Source organism: Larus michahellis, chromosome 8 (genome assembly GCF_964199755.1).
Source record: "Larus michahellis chromosome 8, bLarMic1.1, whole genome shotgun sequence".
Classification (NCBI taxonomy): domain Eukaryota; kingdom Metazoa; phylum Chordata; class Aves; order Charadriiformes; family Laridae; genus Larus; species Larus michahellis.
Window position 1 is genome coordinate 22496279 of NC_133903.1, and position 21489 is coordinate 22517767.

Sequence of the window (21489 nt, forward strand, 5' to 3'; positions counted from 1 at the left end):
AGCATTTTTAAGCTGACTTCTGCTCTGACTGTGTGCCTAGTACAGCTCAGAAGGCCCGGCAGATGCTACTGTTTCTTGACGGCTATTTTTCCTGTAACTGTCAGCTTAGGCATTCCAGACCTGAATGTTAAAGCAGATGTCAAAACCCTGTTGTTTCATTGATGCTTCAAGCTCTTCGAAATAATGGCAGAGTATTTTTGAGCTATTATATTGAAAAAAAAGACTGCAAAACTTCTTAGAAAGGAAAAACAAATCCACAATGAGTGATCCTGCTCATATTTGTATGTGACCCTGGAACTTGGGAGTTTTGACTAAGGCAAATATCAGCCATCACTACCACTAAACTCTGATTCATCACCTAAAATAGCAGAAGCCTTGGGGAAGTCTGAGAGACAGGTCTGCAGGATAGGTAGAAAAGGAGGACCGACAAATGGCTGACACCAGAGGCAGAGAAATGATGGGGCCTATATTTGGTGCTGCTGGAGGGCAAGCAAGAAGGTAATGCTCTAGTCGGTACCCATGGAAGGTGAGGCAGGTCGCCTGCAAGCTCTTCCTGCAAAATTTAGTGGAAAGTTTCATCTAAATGGTAGAACAGTCCTGCTTTCTTCCCACTCTGATTATGCTGGTTTCTCATGGATGCCTGCCTTTCTTGAGGGGCTGTAGAGTGAACTTAGGTTTTTCTGTGTTTTAGCTGGCCAAAGCAGCAAGGCAAACATGAAAGAAATGTGCGTGTGTCATGACAGGTATTGCAGTGGTTAAATCCAGTTGATGTTTCCTAATCCTGCACTTTGAAATGTTCTCCCAGGAGCTGATAGCCCAACCAATGTGGCAACTGACCCACTGACAGAGGACACAGTCACTGTCACAGTTTGAGGCTCCCATAGACAGGTACATGGTGAGATACACCTCAGCTGATGGGGACACCAAGGAAATAGAGGTGAGGAGTGAAAATGACATCATCACCTTACTGGATCTGAAGTCAGGCATGGAATATGTCATGCACATACAGGCAGAGAAGGGACCCCAGCAAAGCAAGAAAGCAAGCACCAGAGCTGTGTCAGGGAAGTTGTAGCAGCATCAGCGGGAGCTGAGTTTGAATTTAAAACTCCATAAATTTTATTTAGTTTTGTAAAGCTTTTCCTGCTTTGCACAGGTTTTTAGTGAGGTAAAAAATTCATGTCATTCTTACTAGTGTGGATGAATAGGTCTCCAGCTCACCTTGAAGACTCTGTTTTGAGTCTTGTTCTGGATAGGCCCTGCGGCAAGGCACCAGTTACTATCAGTGCGGAGAACAGTGAAACAGCCGAAACTTAAGCCTCATAACTGGAACGTGTAATTCACGTTTTGCTTTTTTAAAATGCCATAAACCACCTCTAAGTTTTTTTGGGGTGACTGTTGTGGCCTTTCCCAATAGGACAGGGAGCTCATGCACATTTTGCACAGATAGTCATAACAGAGTGTTTGTTAAAACGGAAAAAATAAATATGTTGGTGTCCTGGTTCCAGCGGGGATAGGATTAATTTTCCCTGGTATTCCATCCCATATGAGCCATGCCCACCCTGAGCTGCCGGGGGAGGGGGCAGGAAGTGGCCGCTTGGAGCGGGCTGGGGCGTCCCGGGTCCGGTAGGTGAGTTGCGGTGAGCATCAGTTCTGTAATCGTGTTTGTATATCCCTCTATCCACGTTATTGTTGTTGTTTTCTTGTTCCCTTTGCTGTTCTGTTAAACTGCCTTTGTCTCAATCCAAGAGTCTTGCCTTTTTTCTTCCAATTCTTCCTGTATTGGGAAGGCCCGAGTGAGCAGCACGTGGTTCTTTGTTGCCGTCTGAGGCTAAACCACGACAGTTGGTATCATGGAATAAAGTAAGGATCATGTGGAGAATCAAACCTCTGAACAGGATATTTCGTTGCAGTCCCTTGGTGGCCGGGAATCTCCACTGGAAGGTTACTGTGTAATCTGCTTGCAGCAGGATCTGCAGCTAGATTGGGAAATGTCTTGAACCACTGTTTTTCTCAGTTCTTATAATCCAGCCATCCATGGTCCAATGTGGCTGTGTGTATAGGAGCAGTTTCTGCTGATGATTTATAATTTCCTTACCTATGCGCAATCTGTAATTCTGCAGCAGAAAGGAGTGTTTGGGATGCTCCACTCCAGATGTTAACCAACACATTTAAGCATATAAATCAGACTAGACACAGACGGAACTGCCTCAGGGAATCTGTAGGACTGTCTGAAGTTCCCACCCAGAGGAGATTGGTAAGGATCAGTCAAATGCTTAATTATGAAGATCAGTCAATCACCTACTTTCAAGTTGGTCCATTGTCTCAAGCTAGACCATGTTCTCACTGATGCAGGTGACTGGCTGGGGAGCTCTGGACCATCCAGGGAATTAAGGAATTAAATGCACTGCACATGCCTACAGGCCCAGCCCATACCCAGCTGCAATGCAATTATAGCTAAAGAACAAACTTGATTTTCATATCACTTGATTTTCATATCACTCAAGAAAATAATTCACTCGATTTTCTTGCCACAGGTGAGAATCTTATACTGCTAACTAGCTGAGCTGTGATTATTCAAATACATGTTCCCAGTCTGTACCGCTCTAGGGTGACACAAAGGAGCCTCAGCATATTTCATTAAAATGAGAATTAACGTATTTTCAACTCAAAAATAGAGGTGAGATTAGTACACACAGGTGGAAATTCACAACTTTTACCATAGCTAATGTGCTATGATAGTGCAGCTAAACTGGTGTGTGGTAAATTACAGTGTGGCTGTCAGATGGTTGTGCATTTGTGCCCTGGAGTTTACAACAATCAGCAGAATAAGCCAGAATAAGAAATGCTGTTCCAATAATTTGGGAGGCATCTGTAAGCCCTTCATTGCCCAGGCTGCTGAGATATATTTAGCAGCTCAGTGAAAAAAAAAAAAAATGCAACAAACCCAACACAAAAAAACCATGCTGTCTGTATAGGTCATGGGCTGTTGGGCTGTCCTTGGGCTGCCACATTCTTGCAGGCTGCTTTGTGATAGTGCCTCAAGGCTCATGAAGTCTAGCATCATGTTTCTGTCTGTGAAAAGGACAAGGGAAGGATTATGATAATGGGAGGTGATTGAAAGTGTCTTTTTTTCTAGTGGAGAATATGAACATAGTTCTCGCTGTCATTGCCTCGTTCTTCGCCTTCAAACCTTCTCTTAAGAAACTGCCAGCATAGTGTCCATGTAGTGGCCAGATGGCTGACAGAAGACCCAGTCACAGTCTCCTGGGATAGGGTCTGGCCTCTGATAGACAGGTACTTGGTGAGATACAGCGCAACTGATGGGGACACAAAGAATGTGGAGGTAGGGAAGGACAAGAGCACTGCTGCTCTGTGAAGCCAAGCAAAAAGTATTTACACTGCATGATCAAAATATGGTTTGTAGCTACCAATGAAACTTCTATTAGATTTACCAGTCTGAGCTGGAGAATAAAACAAGGAAGCTTTTGGACACACAAGACCTTTTGAGGTCTTTGGGCATATAATCATTTCCCAAAGCTCATCTGTTTTTCCAAATATATTTGATAGTCTAAAAAAACATACTACCTCTGCTGATAAAACTTTTGTTATCTGTATCTTTAGACCACTGTCTTTGCCCCAGCACTATACTAAAACTTCCAATCGTTACGACTTTTGCTTATAGAAATCGACAGCCCAACTGAGCTGTTGACTGACCAAGTCACAGAGGATGCAATTACTGTTTCCTGGAACAAAGTCCAGGCTTCAGTAGACAGCACAGAGTGAGCTATACCTCAGGTAACGGGGAAACAGAGGAGAGAGAAGTGGAGAAAAATAAGAATGTCACTACCTTGCCAGGACTGAAGCCAGGCACGGAGTATATCATTTACATCTGAAAAAGGATTTTTACATCAGAAAAGGGAGAAAAACAGAGCAAGTGGGCCAGCACTGAGGCTGTAACGGGTAAGAGCGCAATAGGTTAAGAGTATGTTACAGCCCAGCTTTGCCTTAACACTGAATAAGTCCATCCTAAGGCAGTTTCCCAGCAGAGGGAGATTCAGGCTTAAGAGATCAAGTCTTCAGGTTAGTGCATCTTGCTGTGAAACCTATTCAGCTCATCAAAGAGAGATTGTAATTACCTGTATGTACTACAAATGGGCTGTGTTGTGTTTATTAATAGGGATTAGGGAAAATGAAGCTTTTGCAGCAGTGTCTCATGTATTTGTATAGTCTTGGTTTATTTTAGTTGGTTCATTTGTTTATCCTTCATCATGGAATAGGAAATGCTCAGTTCCTTTTTGCAGACGCAGAAATTGAAGTGCAGAGAGATTAAAGCATGCAGGATGCCTTTTCTTGCAATAGAATGATTAATCCTTGTTCCTCAGTTGTTCTTACCAGGACTTTCCCCTGTGTGGCCAATCCTGGTTAAGAAGGTGCAGTGATCTGCCCACAACCCAGTGATTGTAACAACATTGTAAAGCTAAATGTCTGAATTGATTGCAAGCTGTTGCAAGTGTTTTACAAGACCCATGTCTCTTACAAGACCCAAATCCCATGGTCAGGGATTTGCTGAAGGAAGATGAGTAAAAGTGTACCTCAATCATCCTGGTCTCTTAACAAAAGAGCTTTGATTGTTCTCTCGCTTTCTGGAGAGATGACATCTATGTGAGCTTCAGAGGCTCGTGAAGAAAGTAACAATATCTTGCTTTTCAAGGGCTCTCTTCTGTCCAGGTAAGGAGCCGCTGTGCTGTTCCCTTGGAAAACTTCCATAAGAATTAAAGGATTAAAGACCCCAGTCAAATCACCTTAGACCTTGATACCTCCCAGCTTTGTGGGTCCAATCAGTGTGTGATTGGAAACAGGACTTGAAAAAGAAAGAAACTGGCAAGGCCCTTGAGGGGAAGGAGTGTCACAGTACAGCCTGACCATGACGGCCTGTGTTCTTCACTTTTAACACTTTCTGCAGAAATTGACAGCCCGGCTCCCCTAGTGACTGACCGAGTGACATAGGACACAGCCACCATCTCCTGGGACAAGGTCCAGGCTCTCATAGATAGGTACACAGTGAACTACATCTCTATTGATGGTGACACAGAGGAGGTGGAAGTGGGAAGGAACGAGACCACCACGACTTTGACAGGACTGAAATCTGGCATTGAATATGTCATCATCCTTTGGGCGAGAAAGGAACCTGACAGAGCAAGAGGATCAGGACTGAGGCAGTGACAGGTATGCCAGAGAATCTTTGTTCTTCTGCATGGAACTATGGTGTGGACGTGATCTTAATTTCTGTCCTGTTTTTTTCTGACCTGTTGCAGAGCATATACTAGACACCGGTTTGTCTTGTGGTTACCCATGATGTGGGGACATCCATGCTACAGGAACCTTCAAGCTTCAGGTAGAGATGGTGCCAAGCCTAGAGAACTTTTAGGAACCAATGACTGCTTTGTTATTTCAGAAACTATCAGCCCAGTGTGAGCTTCACAGCACTTTGCTAAAGCACTGTGGTCCTCGCTTATGAGCTTTGCCTGCTCTTTTTGGTCTTCAGGTATGCTAAGCTTTGTAGGTGTGGCTGAGCTCTGCCCCACCATATACACTAAACTTAGAACGATTCAACTAGTGTCACTGATAAGAACAGTATTTATCAACGAATCAAGACTTGGAAGGAAACACCCCTATTTTAATCTTCTCACAAAACATGAAAGGGTAGCAAATGGTTTGAGCCTGGATAAAGCCTCTTAACTACCAGTAGTTCCCTTTGTATAATCAAGGCTTTTGCTTACAAAGGTTGCCTGCTAAGCTGAAGACTGACTGATTGGCAGAGGATACTGCTAGCGTTTCCTGGGAAAGAAGGAGAGATGGAGTAGGGCACAGGTCTCGCTAACCTGATTAGTTTGAAGACAGATGTGGCATACATCATCTGTGTGTGGGCAGGGAATGGAAGCAGAGCAAGAGGGCAGGCACAAACACCCCCATGGGTGACCTGTGGAAATCTTGGGTTGTAACTTTGCAGCTGTGGAAGATGGAATTAGCCATGATTACTTTCTCCTTTGGCCACCTCTTTTGCTAAGGCCTTCTTCCCTCAGTCATACTATAGAGAAGTGTTAGACCTTGCTGGAACTTCACATCTCAAAAAGAGATATTTGTTGGGCAGGGTGATAAAGGGGAGCAGAGTGTTGGTCAGTCTCTCACATCTTTTTCTTTGCCTCAGTGTACCCAGTGGCAGTGAGGACCCCAGGGCTGTGCATGCTCCCAAATAACTGGTATAATGGATCTCTCTTGAGGCTGTGTTAGACCTAAATTCTTATGAACCTTAAATTTCAGTCAGACCTCCTACTGCACAATCATTCTTCCCTGTATCTCTGCTTGATAATTTACTAAAGATAATTACTTGATAATTTACTCGATAATTAATGAAGCTGGCTGTGCCTCGGTGCCTTATCTTGTCTTACTTCAGTTCTGCATTGTCAATAGCAAGTGTGATTAGCCACTGAGACACAGTAAAGCTACAGATGAGTTAGTCCATTTCAGTCTTGGCTTCCTGAGGGTAGGATCATGGGGCTTTAGAAAGCAAAAGTATTAAGGGGAACAGGTGTATCTTTTAGTTACCCACACTTTCTACTCTGCACATTATTTCTTAGAAATGGATAACCCAAAGAACATGGTAACTGACCAAGCAACAGAGGACACAGCCACCATCTCCTGGGATAGCGTCCAAGCTCCCATAGACAGGTATATGCTGAGCTACACTTCTGCTGATGGGGACGCCAAGGAAATAGAAGTGGGGAAGGACAGGAGCATTACTGACAAGACTGAAACCAGGCATGAAGTACACCATCGACCTCTGCGCAGAGCTGGGAAGCAAGGAGAGCAAGAGAGTGAGCACTGACATGCTGACAGGTAATTGTGGGCAGGAGGGAAGTGAAACAGGGTAGAAGGACCCTACTCCTTTGTTATTTTACATTTTATCATTTCTCTTGCATTAGTGGGTAATGAACATCTACATTGACAAAACGCATTCTGAAGATTCAAGTGTGTGAGTATAGACTATTGTAACAGAGACTACTCTTATAGAAGTGGCAGATGTCCTAATACAGGAGTAATAACAATGGATGGTACCCAGCTTATTTCACTAGTCCTTAATTAAAAGCATGCAGTGCTTCATGTGCTGCTATCAAACCTACCAATAACAGAGTTTTAATAACCAAAGTTAAACCATTTTAGAATTGGGGACAGTTAAAAATAATGCCCTGCCCTTTGACTCATGACCTTAGACTGGTCTTAGGAGACTGCCAAGCAGGCTTAAATCTGTCCTGTTCAGTCAGCCATAAGGATTATGGTGTACAGGGAACATTTCAGGGTCACTCTATATTCATTGGCCTTGCTAATGTACTTTTCTTAGTTTATGAATCAAGCTGGTGTGAGATAGAAAGGCTGAAGCTTGGATTTAGGGCAAGATGCCAAGCAGTTCCCCAGTGCTTACAGAGGTCGAGGGCAGCTGATGGGGACAAATGGAGATCTCTTGAGGCCAAAAGACTGAACCTGTCTGGAACTGCAAATGCAAGGAGAGTTTCAGCAAATTGAAATGTTGGGGTATTTTCTGAACTGGAGTGAAAACAGAGACACCTGGAAATTTCACATGAAGTTAAATTGCTGGGAAAGGGAATGCATTTAGTGTTAATAGGGATATTCTTTAAATATCTGCACAAAAAACTCATGGGATGTTTTTTGGTGGTTGTGTGTGTGTGTGTTATATTTCCAAGAGTAATGACACTTCTGCTAAAATAATACAACTTCTGAGGAGGAAAAAAAAATACATTTTCTTACTCAAGGTGATGGCTGATTATTCCCTAGCATTAAAATCGGCTGTGGCAGGGACCTTTTCTGTGGTCAAGGACTTTTTCTGCACCCAAGGAAACTGCTGACTGGCTTCAAGAGCAGTGCTGTGAAACGGTAGGACTCTCTAAGGCTCCCCTTTCCATCCCTTGATGGATTTGGTACCTTTTAGCTCCCTCTTCTGTCCAGCGGGAGGTATACATGTAGCGAGCTACTCTTCAGAAGATTTCTGTCTCATTTTTCTTAAAGCAATTGTTTAGCAGTCTCACAAATGAAGCATGAGATCATTAGATAATGAACTAATGTTTAACTCGGAGCCTAGAGAAAGGTAGTCTTCAGTTATAATGAATAGCCATTGTTTTAAACAACATGCTCTGTGAACATTGGTGTTACTGTCCCTGTTGTTCTCATATTCGATGGTTTTTTTTTCTTCTTCTCTGCCTTTGTATCTGTTTTAAGTGGTAACCCTATACACAAGGAGTGCAGTGTTTCCTGGGAGAAGCCACACTGCTCCACTCTTCTCGTTACCTAAGACAGACATAGCTTGGCCTTGTCTTCTTCTGTGGCCTTTTCACAACTGTAATATTTCATTGATGCATCATAATTCTTGTTATGATTATCCTTATTCTTTTTATGATTATCCTTATAGCACTCTTCAAGGTCTAGGAAGTGTTTTTTCCTGGTTTATATGGAGAAGAACTGAATCAATAGACAATTTAAATGACCAGAGAGGTCTACGGAATAGCAGGGAATTGAGATGAATTACTCCGTTATAGTTTGTTATAAACTCAGGAGGAGCTGGGGGGTTAGAGAACTCTTCCCTGAAGGCCAACACTGCCCACGAAGAACATTCTTTCTAAAACTTGTAAAGCCAGACAAACCTACTCCTTAAATTGTTTTCCTTAAGATGTTCCCAAAACACCCGAATATAGCAAGCACAGGATGAGAATTAGTGAGAGGCTTCTTCAATTTTTGTTACTTCCAACTGAGCTGTAGAAATTGCCTTTATCCTGAGGGAAGCACTGCAGCCCTGCTGTGGGTATCTCGTAAGACAGATGCTTTTTGACAACTGCTGTGAACTGTCATTGCTTAAAAATAATCCTGTTCTCATGCTGAACTTGGGCAGTCTGACTGCACAGGAAAAGTCTGGCTCAGCCTTTGAAGTCAGCGTAAGGCCTGGTGTCCCATATACAGCACAGACTAAACTGCAAAATTGAGGTTTTCTTTGTATTCCTGCATTTATTAAAGAAGGCTGAAGCATGACAACAATAAAGCCTGCAAAGTCATTCTTTATCTGCAGTAGGGAAACAAGGAGTAAGGGCTCTCAGTAGGCCACACTAGGGCCATGCTCCAGGATTGAGGCGTAGAGCTAAACCTGACCTATCTGTTAACGCTCCTCAGAGATGAGTGTGGTGGAGGCTTCTCAAGCAGACGTGTCAGGAAATCCTGTGCCCTGTACAGTTGAGCTAATTGCAGGACTCACAAAACATTCTAAACCAGATTTGTAGCAGACCTTGCCATGTTTGGTCTAGGCTTCCATCTCTTCTTGCTAGCTGTGAAGGTCACTGGGTGACTTCAGTAGTTCCCAGTTAATAGGATCAGGCATTGAAAGCTCAGCTCAAGCGCTGCACTGCGGATGCTGTCTTTCGTTTATGCAATGGGACTTGAATTTTCTTTTCTTTTTCAATAGAGATTGATCCTCCCAAGAGCCTTCATGTATCATATGTGACTCGTTCTACCGGTGTAGTTACCTGGACTCCTCCTGCAGCACACATTGATGGCTATGCTCTGACCTACCAGGTCATGAGCAAGGTTCAGCAAATTCCTTAGCCCTGCAGACCCCACTGAAATCACCCCTATGATTATGGGCTCTGCCGGTTGGGTCTTGTGGGTATATAGTCCCCAGGAAAACAATTTTGAGCAGGAATTTATGCTATCTACTGCCCAGGGAGGGAGAGCTTAAGGAAGGAGATGTGCTACTGTCATAAGAAGAAGATATGGAGGGACTCTGTGACAGTGGAACACCTCTTACCAACAGATCTCCAGGTGCAGAGAACACATTTTCTTCTTCATTTCTCTTTTCTCACTTGATATTATCTGGAAGTGCAGCGCTCACCAGGATAGAGTGTCCCCGGTGTCCTAACAGTGTATCTTGAGACCTTGCCCCAAATCTTCCCAGGAGATGGACTCCATGGATATACTGTGAATATGCCTGTCTGAACTCTACAAGAAAAACCTGTAAATACATACGGAGTATGAGGTACTGTGGTCCAGAAAAGCTAAATACTACTCAGAATTGGGTTTGATATGTTTTATTTGTCAGGAAGTACAGATGAGTCCTAGTGAACAACAGTTTGTGCTGGAAGGACTGGAACAAGGAGTGAGGTATACCGTCTTTGTGACGGCCTATAAGGGAGATCGCCAGAGCAGAAAGACAGACAGTACCTTCTCAACAGGTAGGATTTGGCCTTGGTTGTTGCATTTTTCCCTGTGCTCTGCAGCTGTTGTTCTTTATGGTAGAGGTCAGAGACAGAGTTCATATTCTACAAATGCACTGGAAAACTACATGATCATAAGCAAACCATCTAGCTAGTCAATGATGTGTCTCCTAGCTTGGAGCCCATTCTAAGCCACACCATCTGGAGGCTTGGAAAAACAACGGGATAGCATGTATGGAGATTGCCCACACTGGTCAGTGCTGCTGGCAAACATTGCTAGCCAACTGCAGGACAAAGCCTCCTGGTGAGCTGCCAGTGAGCAGGAGAGATGATGATATGCTAGAGATCTTTCTGCACCATCCTAGTAACAGTAGGGCACAGCTGTTTAAGTACTCCTGTGGCATTCCTTAGCTGCCCAAGTTGTTTTCAGAGGTCAGCAAATGTACACCAGAATGGCAGCAAATCAAACAAAAGCTCATGCCAACTTGCTGTGGGAGTGTCTTGTACTGTGCCAGTGCCCACAGGGCTTGCCAATTGTGGACAAATTGTGAAATGCAGAGAAATTAAAGTCCCTTTTTACTGGCACTCCCACTTTCACAAACAAGGGCTCTTCTTCCTGTTCTCACTGCAACCCAGGACGGCATCTCTTGCAGCCTCCTGAGACCCCATGCACGTGCCAGCTTCTAGGCAGTGGGGAAGTCTGCCAGCAGCAACTTGCTGATGCAGCTCACCGCCTGAGTGTACAGTGGAAGCTGCTTGTTTCTTTACTTCTCTTCCAGTACCATAGTCCTTAGGAGATTGCTAAGGGTGTGAAATATCTCCTCCAGCTCTATGGCCTGCTTTGCTGATGTCAAGTTTTTTGCTGTCTTTGTTCTCACAGTTAGCTTCCTCTACCCATATTCCATGGACTGCAGCCAGATGCAGCAGAATGGAAATGCCTCCAGCAGCATTTACAGTATTTACCTGAATGGGGATGGCAGCAGGCTGATGCAAGTGTACTGTGACATGACCACTGATGGAGGCAGGTGGATAGTCAGTGATTCTCTGCTCCTCTATTTATTTTTTTTTAATGAAGGTAATCAAGTGGACGCGGTACTGGTGTTAGCTGAGGCTCCCTTTGCTCTACTGCACTACCGTATTTCAGCTCCTGCCTTGACTGAGTGGCATGTTTTAGGAAGAGTGGTGGATCCTGATGTAGCCCCTCAGACTGTCAGTAGGAATGCTGTGCAAGGCTCAAAGGCTTTTTCATTGTTCGGTTGTGAATGCCACAGTGGCTCATATTATTGCTGATGGAGGACAATGACTGAGTTACGACAGCTTATTTCGTTATCTCTTGACAATTGGGTCATGGGAATTGTATATGAGGGTGCTTTCAGCCCTTCCTTAAGATGAGGTAGTACAGCTTATCTTAACTGCCTTTCATAATGAGTTAACTAAGCTATATTATCTCATCCTGACCACAGTATGAGGTTACATATATGGACAGTTAATGCAGTTCAGCTGATGTCTGTTAGTATTTTAAATGCTAGTGCTGTGAGCATGCACCTGGACCCTGACCACACAGTAGTTGTTGAGTGGTTGAAGGGAATCTGGAGGCAGAAGCACAAAAGCTTTGAGGTGAGGAATGTGTATGAACATGACAGAGTGAATCAGAGGTTCTCTGATAGCTGCTTCCCTAAATGACCAAATAAAAATATCTTTATTCCCTTCTTCACCTTTCATTTTCAGTAATAAGTGATTTTATTCACTGAAATAAATTGCTGCATGTTACTGCCCAAGTCCCTCTGATTTTGGTAAAGTTTAGAAACCCACATGTCTCTGTGGATATTGTCCCTAAGCTTGTTCTGTCTAAGTGCTTAGATCATGCTCAGATTTGTGCTGTCCATAGATATTTGTGGAAAGTAAACTGTAAAATTTGCACAACTAAGTATTCACCCCAGTCAGAAAATGGAAATCGATTTCTGCGTGTACCCTGCTCAGGTGCAGTGTTCCATCCTCTAGAGTTGTCTCTTCCTGAATGCTTCCCCTTTTTGTCTGTGTTTGAATCAGAATGGGCATTTCTCACTCCCAACCTCCCTGTCTCTCCTCAGCCTGTCATGAACTCTCAAACAGCAACCTTTGCTTTGCAGGTGTTTCAGAGGCAGAGCATTGGCGAGATGGACTTCTACAAACACTGGAAAAATTATGTGGAAGGCTTTGGAGATCCCACTGGGGAATTCTGGCTTGGTACAGTACAAGGGTGTGACCAAGTGAAGAGCTGAAGATTAGCTTTCCAGCAGCATCTAAATACTGAAATATCCACACACCGCCCCCCCAAGCCTGCAGTCTGGAACTGTCAGCTTTTTTTGTCCTCCCTAGAAGTGCCAGTGAAGCATTGAAGGATTTCTAAAGGCCCAATAACTCTTTCCACTGGCATGTTTGGGCTTTGGAGTAGTCTCAGAGCAAGGCAAACTCTGTAAAGGTTTATTTCAGGCTTATGGGTTCTTTTGGGAGGAAAAATAAAGAAATTGCATTTGTGAAAATGCAAAGTCCAGGATACTTCACAAAACTTGGTGTATTAGGTCATTTTTTGTCTGTCCTGTTCTGTTAGAGAGCTCTGCATAGATCAGAGAATCCAGTACTAAATAGGTCAAGGTCTTTGGAGTAAGAATCTTTAAATGTTCTGGGAAAAATAACATTGCACTACAGCCAGTCTTGCACTGGTTTAGGCTGTTTGTGTGTTTCTGATACTGCTGTCTCTTGCTAGAAAATGAGATAAGACAGAATAAACTTGGCAAAATGCCACAACAGCATCAAGCAGGGAAGGAGGGAGGCAGGAAATAGCTGATTTAACCACCATGGTCACAGGATGAGAGTCTAGGACTGCAAAGGCGAGCAGGCTTTTCTCTTTGAAGTGTAATTCTTTTTTGTTCTAGGTCTTGACAAGCTGCGCAATCTCTCAAGCAGCAGCCCCATCTGCCATGAGCTCTGGGTGGATTTGTGGACAGCCAGCGAATCTGTCTATGCTGGCTATGACTTCTTCCAGATTGCCTCAAGCAGGGACGGATACAGGCTGTTGGTGGGGAATTACAGAGGCAATGCCGGTGAGTGCCTTGTACTTGTGCTGTCTCTGCTTCGCACAGGGAAGCAAATGCTGGGACCCGTGTATTTGTTTTGCCAGTAGCACGGGACCTCCTCACTGAGAAGACCAGCTCCAGTGCAGGTAAGTCCACTCTGGGGAAGGGAATAGCGGCAAAAAAGAATCATGGAATCATAGAATCTTCATGGTTGGAAAGGACCTTTGAGATCATCGAGTCCAACCATACACACACAAAAAAAACCAAACCCCTACAATCTCTGCCACTAGAGCATGCCCTGAAGTGCCACATCTAGACGTTTCTTAAACACCCCTAGGGATGGTGACTCAACCACCTCCCTGGGCACGTTCTTCCAGTGCCTGACCACTCTTTCAGTAAAGTAATTCTTCCTAATATCTAATCTAAACCTCCCCTGCCCCAGCTTCAGACCATTTCCTCTGGTCCTGCCATTATTCACCTGGGAGAAGAGGCCAACACCCACCTCTCTCCAGTCTCCTTTCAGGTAGTTGTAGAGGGCAATAAGTTCTCCCCTCAGCCTCCCCTTCTCCAAGGTAAACGTGCCCAGCTCCCTCAGCCTCTCCTCATGGTAGCTCTCCTCTGGACACGCTCCAGCACTTCAATTGTTTTTGGGGCTTTTCGAAGCTGGGAAAAGCACCCCCCCACACATCTCCATAGAAGAAGCCCCTTGGGAGCTTTTGCTGAGCAAGCAAGTGGCGAGTGGGTGTCATTCAGGGTGTCACCCAGGAGTACCATGACAAGGGTGGGCTTCCTGGGTGGGTGAAGAGACCAGGCAAACAGGGCGTGACACAACAGTCTGGTCACAGCAGTTCGCACGGCGGAGCACTGAAAGATTGCTAACCTGGCCAGGAAGCGATGGTATCTACTGGGAAGAAGACCATGGCATCCATAAGCTCTGCACCCACCAGCTCTGATGCAGCTTCCCAGACAGAGCTCTTGTGGGAATGTGCTGCCACACAGGCATCAGGCTGCGGGGTGTGCCCTGCTCTTACACCGGTGTCGGATGGCAGTGGTGGGCACGCCTGTGGGAGATGTGCCCAGGTAGAGGAGCTTCTATGCTTAGTGATGGAGCTCAGGGAGGAGGTAAGCAGGTTGAGGGCCATCAGGGAATGCAAGAGAGGGACAGATGCTTGGAGTAGCCCACGACAGAAACCAAGCAGGCAAACAGAACCGCTGCTACAGAGAACTCCCTGTCCTCTCTCCGCCCGACTGAATGTGGTGACTTGGAGGACAGGGGGAAATGGCAAGAAGTTCCTGACTGGTGCAACAGGTGCCGCCACTGTTGTGACTGCCCAGTGACTACCCCACCTTCCCAGATGCCGTTGTCTAACAAGTACAGTGCTCTGCAAGGGAACCTGGATGATGGTAAGTATGGTAGTTCTCCTACCTTGGAGGTGTCAGCAAGGTCTAGTCAGACCATCCCCCACATCAAAACCTCTGCGGTAAAGAACAAAAGACAGGTCATTGTCATAGGTGACTCGCTACTGAAGGGAGCAGAAAGCCCAATATGCAGGCCGGATCCGATACACAGGGAGGTCTGCTGCCTCCCTGGGGCCCGGGTCAAGGATGTGAAGAAGCAGCTTCCTTCCCTGGTACGGCCCTCAGATTATTAGCCCCTTTTGATCTTTCAGGTAGGCAGCAACGAGGTAACAAGGAGAAGTCCAAGGGCAATGAAGAGAAATTTCAGGGCCCTGGGACAACTGGTCAGGGGATTGGGATTGCAAGTTGTGTTCTACCCTAGCCCCCTCAGTTGCGGGGAATGATGAGGGAGTAAATAGGCGGAGCCAGCAGATCAATGCTTGGCTCCGAGCCCGGTGCCTCTGGCAGGACTTTGGGTTCTTTGACAAGATGCCAGGCCGACTGGTAACAGGCGGGAATAGCTTATCTTGTAAGGGGAAAAGGGTTCTAGGACAAGAGTTATTGGGGCTCATTGAGAGAGCTTTAAACTAGATTTGAAGGGGGGGTGGGGATGCTACTGGGCCTGCCGGTAAGGTGCCTGAGTGTAGTAGATCAGCACTTATGGGGGAGCGTGCCAGTATTTCTGAGAGCCAGAAGGCATACCACATCTCAAGGGTGAAAACTATACACACAACTCCCTCTCTGAAATGCTTATACACCAATGCACGCAGCATGGGGAATCAACAGGAAGAGCTGGAGATCTGTGTGCAGTTGCAGGGCCATGATCTCATTGCAATTACGTGCTGGGACAGCCCACATGACTGGAATGCTGCCATGGATGGCTGTGTCCTTTTCAGGAAAGACAGGCCAGTCAGGCGAGGTGGTGGAGTTGCTCTCTATGTGAGAGAGCATCTGGAATGTATCAAGCTCCCACTGGGGGCAGATGAAGAGAGAGTTGAGAGCTTGTGGGTAAGGATTAAGGGGCAGGTGAATATGAGGGACACTGTCACCTGATCAGGATGGGGAAGCTGATGAGGCTTTCTACAGACACCTGAAAGTAGCCTCGCAATCACAGGCCTTGGTTCTCATGGGGGACTTCAATCACCATGGTATCTGCTGCGAAGGCTACACAGCCAGGCATGCACAGTCCAGGAGGTTCCTCCAGTGCATTGATGATAACTTTTTGACACAGGTGGTGCGGGAGTCAACAAGGAGGAGGAGTACTACTGGACCTGGTACTGACAAACACAGAGGGACTGGTGGAGGACATTAAGGTTGGGGGCAGCCTTGGCTGTAGTGATCATGAGAAAATAGAGTTCAGGATCATGGGTAGCATGCATAAAACAACAACAAGTAGAACTGCAACCTTGGACTTCAGGAGGGCTAACTTTGACTTCTTCAAGAAACCGCTTGGAGAGATCCCATGGGCTATGGCTCTGGAAGGCAGGAGGTCTCAAGAGAGCTGGTTGATATTCAAACACCCCTCTCTCCAAGCTCAGGATCGCTGCATTCTTAAGAAATTGGGCAAGGGACGCAGGCGACCTGCGTGGTTGAGCAGCGAGCTTCTAAAAAAGCTCAAGTGGAAGAAGCAAGTTTACAGTAAGTGGAAGAAGGGACTGACTACTTGGGAAGATTACAAGAATGCTGTCAGAGCATGCAGGGATGAAATGAGGAAAGCCAAGGCCTCCTTGGAATTAAACCTGGCAAGGGATTGTCAAGCTCAACAGGAAGGGCTTCTTCAAGTATATTGGAGGCCAAAGGAAAACTAGAGAAATTGTGGGCCTGCTGTTGAATGAGACAGGAGCCATGGAGACAGAGGATGCAAAGAAGGTGGAGTTACTGAATGTGTTTTTGCTCCTGTCTTTACTGCTCGGGACAGCCCTCAGGAGTCCCAGGCTTTGGAGAAACTAACAGGGAAAGTCTGGATGGAGGAAGACTTCCCCTTGGTTGAGGAGGATCAAGTGAGAGATCAATTTAACTCAATTAGATGTCCACAAGTCCATGGGTCCTTATGGGATGCACCCGGGAGTGCTGAGGGAACTGGTGGAAGTCATTGCTGGGCCGCTCTCCATCATCTTTGAAAGGTCCCGGAGAACAGGCGAGGTGCCTGAGGACTGGAGGAAAGCCAATGTCACTCCAGTCTTCAAAAAGGGCAAGAAGGAGGACCCGGGGAACTACGGGCCAGTCAGCCTCAGCTCCATCCCTGGAAAGATGATGGAACAGCTCGTTCTGGGAGTCATCTCAAGGCATGTGGAGGAAAAGAAAGCTACTGGAAGTAGTCAACGTGGACTCACAAAGGGGAAATCATGGCTGACATCTGATAGCCTTCTATGATGGAATGACTGGATGGATAGATGAGGGTAGGGCAGTGGATGTTGTCTACTTTGACTTCAGCAAGGCTTTCAACACAGTCTCCCACAGCATCCTCATAGGGAAGCTTAGGAAGAGTGGATTAGATGAATGGCCAGTGGGGTGGATTAAAAACTGGTTGAAAGACAGAGCTCAGAGGGTCATGATTAGGGGCACAGAGTCTAGTTGGAGATCAGTAACAAGTGGTGTTCCCCAGGGGTCAGTACTGGGTCCAGTCCTGTTCAATATATTCATCAATGACCTGGATGAGGGGATAGAGTGCACCCTCAGCAAGTTTGACGATGACACAAAGCTGGGGGGGGAGCGTGGCTGAAACACCGGAAGGCTGTGCCACCATACAGAGAGACCTGGACAGGTTGGAGAGCTGAGCAGAGAGGAACCTTATGAAATTCAACAAGGGCAAGGGTAGGGTGCTGCACCTGGGGAGGAATAACCCCATGCACCAGGACAGGTTGGGGGCTGACCTGCTGGAGAGCAGCTCTGTGGAAAGAGACCTGGGAGTCCTGGGGGACAACAGGATGACCATGAGCCAGCAATGTGCGCTCGTGGCCAAGAAGGCCAAGGGCATCCTGGGGTGCGTCAAGAAGAGTGTGGCCAGCAGGTGGAGGGAGGTCATCCTCCCCCTCTGCTCTGCCCTGGTGAGGCTGCACCTGGAGTACTGTGTCCAGTTCTGGGCTCCCCGGTTCAAGAGGGGCAGGGAACTGCTGGAGAGGGGACAGCAAAGGGCTACCAAGATGCTGAGGGGACTGGAACACCTCTCTTATGAAGAAAGGCTGAGGGATTTGGGTCTCTTTAGTCTGGAAAAAAGACGGCTGAGGGGGGCCTTATCTGCGCTTATAAATACTGAAAGGGTGGGTGTCAGGAGGATGGGGCCAGGCTCTTTTCAGTGGTGCCCAGTGACAGGACAAGAGGTAACTGGCACAAACTTGAGCATAGGAAGTTCCACCTAAATATGAGGAGGAACTTCTTTCCTTTGAGGGTGGCAGAGCCCTGGCACAGGCTGCCCAGAGAGGTGGTGGGGTCTCCATCTCTGGAGACATTCCAAGGGTGGGTGTCAGGAGGATGGGGCCAGACTCTTTTCAGTGGTGCCTGTCTATTCCCTACTCTTCTTCTATTCAAAGAGATGGGTTTTGGGAAATGTTGTCAGGCTGCTGGAAAGGCTCATTAACCCAGGTGAGGTCTGTAGTCTGGGTTCCTCAGCCTCCACTATCACATCTCTCCGGGTGATTTGCTCTATATTTTGCTTGTCTCCCAGCCCAAAGAAAAGCCTAAGGAGACATGTAGTGAATTAATGTTCATACTTTTGGGTAAGGCCCAGAATAGGGTGAGTGTAAGGGCTATATTTCTTCAAGCTCTGCTTACCATCCCAAGCCTGTCTCTGCATACCACTTGCCTAAGAGGCCATTTACAGACCATGAACAAAATTCTCTGACTCCCATCTGCCACCTTCTGCTTTTTCATTAGCAGTGTGGTAGCTGGCGATGCTGAAATGATAATGCTTGTCATCCACCTCTAAAATGAACATCTCTAAGTTAAACTGATCCTGCACGCTCTCTGTCAGGCCTTTCTTCCAAGCTGTCTGCAGCTTCAGGCAGTGTCCAGTACATGGTTTCACATTTGGCTGCTTTTTTTCCTCACAGCCATAAAGGTGAGCTTTATTTTATTTCCCTCAGCAGATATTAAAATTCTGGACCACCAGCTACAGCCAGTGAAGAAGTATGAGCTCACCAAATGATGCTTGCTCAAAGGCTTCCTTGTCTGAGCAGATTGGAACATGACTGCCCTATGTCTTAAGGGCCTTTCCTATCCCAATGCTAAGCTGAATTTTAAAGAATCCTTCCCAGACTTTGGGGAAGCAATAAAATTGCAAATAAAGGAGGTCTTAAAATATTTCTGTCGTCTTTGCTTTGGGTGGCAGACTTATTTTTTTTATCTATTTAAACTAAGCCTTCTTTACAGAGATGGAGCAATATGCAGGCCCAGACTGGGGGTGTGAATATTAGGCCTTTGCAGTCTGCTCCAAAACAGGGATGGGGACTATGTGATTTCTTCATGACTTAATACTGCAAAGTGGCTGCTAGGAACTGGTTGAGGGGAGCTAGCTAGAGAATAGTCTCTCAAAGATGAGTGCCAAATTCTTCATGGTACTTTTAAGACTGTGCCTCTTGTGTGGGTGGGCCGGCAGAGACTCATCTGAGCTGCGTTAGGATATCCAAGCTGCAATATGGGGGAAGGAGGAGAGTAATGGAGGGAGGAAGGGAAAGGAAAATTGTACTTCAATTGTTTTGCAAGCTCTGTGCTAAGAGCATGAGAGAAAGACACAGGGAAATGATGAGGGTTCTTTACTGTGGTGATTTCTTCCCGTCACCTGCTTTATCTGTAGGAAAGGACAGGTTTCACTATGTTGTTCAGTTAAAGGGCACAGTGTAGACACGAGGAAGGTGACTGAGGAGGACTGGAGGACTAGCATGACACACAGCCACTCTAAAAGTAAGCGTATGCTCTAAAAAACAGCAGGCATGATTGTGTCCAGCAGCTTTTTCCTGTACAGAGATAAAATACGATCCTCTTCTAAAGCTGAATCTTACCTCAGAGCAGGGAATATTCTCCTAAGCAATATGAGTTTTGTATTTCAGAGGTAAAGGCAAGTAAGACACCTTATTTGCCATTTCTGCAGTATTGACTTGTCCCTCCTAATTATGGGCCCCTCTTTCACCAGGAAGGGCCGTGAAAGTGGTGGCAGCTGGAAAACCATTGTGGAAGTCAGTATTTCCGAACAGCCACAGGATGGCAGCATCTCTTCATGCTAGTGCAGGAGAAACTTCCCCCTATCCAGGTGGCCTCTGTGGAAATACCTTTTTTGGGTTAACCAGAGTCTGTGCTACAGTTTTAGGAACTGGGACCGCTCAGATAATGCACTTTGTTTACCTTCAGGAACTGGCTGTTCTGGTTTCAAGGCTCAGGCTGGTTGGGGTAGTCCCATAAAAATTTCACATGCCCTTATTACCCTTGTTTTGCTGCCATACCCAGCCATGTAATGGCGATGCCGCAGGGCCAAAACAGATTCTCAAAACCTCTGCCTTGCCCTGAGATCACTTACATTTTATAGCCAGTGAGGTTCGCAACACGCCCAGGGGCAGAATTTGAATCCCAGAAGGAATCTCTCTGCCTTGGCATCACTGTGTTGATGGAGACTGTCCCATTGCTGGGCTCAGGAGCCAGGACCTATCTGGGGTGCAGCACAGCCAGTGGTTGCTGTGGAACACCCCAGAGAAATGCTGCTGCAGGGGGAGAGGTGGTGGATACTTCACCTGCCTCCCCACTGTCCCAGAAGGAGGGGGGAGAGGGCTTGCCTCTGCCCAAAGATGTTGCACTCTGAATGGTGTAATTTGCAGAGAAGAGAGGAGAGTGTTATTGCACGGGGCAGTTGCTTGGAAAGAAGCAATGTTACTTCTGGCCACTGCTCTAGGCTTTGTTGGCTGAATAAATAGAGGAATAGTCAGTGAAGATCACATTCTCCCCTCTTAGTGGGGTTGCAGGGGCATGCAGGGGCAATTTTTGAATCCCCCTCAATCCCTGGACTGCTACAGGGTGCTCAACTTGAACTCAACCCCTGCCTGTTTCTAACCTAAGACCCAGGAACCTCCCCTCTGCAGCCCATGCTACCCAAGAATGCGTAGCCCTGAATACAGTGTGCAGGGCTGCCGTCTGGAGAGATGCAAGGTGTGCACTGCATGTTCCTTCCCCCCAAAACCGTGTCTCTGCCACTTTTAGCTGCTTGTTGCCGCAGTCCTGCACACCTCTTACAACCAGCCTCCCCCAGAGCCTCAGCTCTGCGCGCAAGGCGCAGCTTGGTGCATGGTCCCGGTTAAAGGCACATTTATTTTTGTCCTCATGGAGGGAGAGGTCAGTGGTGCACGATTAGGAAAGGATCTGCTCAGCAGAGGTGCACGCCTGGTCCTGTGACGTGCCCAACAGACAGCCGCGAGAAGCTGCAGACACCTTGAAATACTTGTCTGATCAAAACCAACTGTGGTTAAACAGTCTGCACTGCTGACACTCTGCAAGGAAAAAAACCCTGTGCAGCCCACCTGTCGCAGTGCACAAACATTCCTGCTCCTTTCTGCCTTTGAGAGAACGGCTTGACCGTGTTCATTAACAAGTCGAGGCCACTAAACTCGATTAAGCTAAGCTGTTTCTTTAAGAAAACATCTCTCCAAGCTGCACAGCTGGCAGCAGGCAGAGGCTGCACAGCCTCTGCCTGCTGAGCTCTCCCAGTGTCTTATCTAGGGCCAGGATGCAGATACAAGAAAGATTTCCCCAGGAAAATAAACACATGACTGAGAGCTAGAAAT

At 46.4% G+C, this 21489-nt stretch overlaps 1 protein-coding gene across 1 annotated transcript; it reads left to right on the forward strand.

Moving 5' to 3' along the window:
• The first annotated feature begins 519 nt into the window (after positions 1–519).
• On the forward strand, positions 520–16006 carry TNN (tenascin N). Its single transcript, XM_074599348.1, is given in 17 exon segments — positions 520–526; positions 806–863; positions 865–1062; positions 3684–3769; positions 3772–3960; positions 4964–5173; positions 5176–5226; positions 6639–6801; positions 6803–6897; positions 9524–9645; positions 10157–10289; positions 11152–11303; positions 12401–12497; positions 13187–13354; positions 14663–14731; positions 14998–15069; positions 15957–16006. Coding segments are annotated over 17 exon segments (1920 nt in total).
• Positions 16007–21489: the final 5483 nt, after the last annotated feature.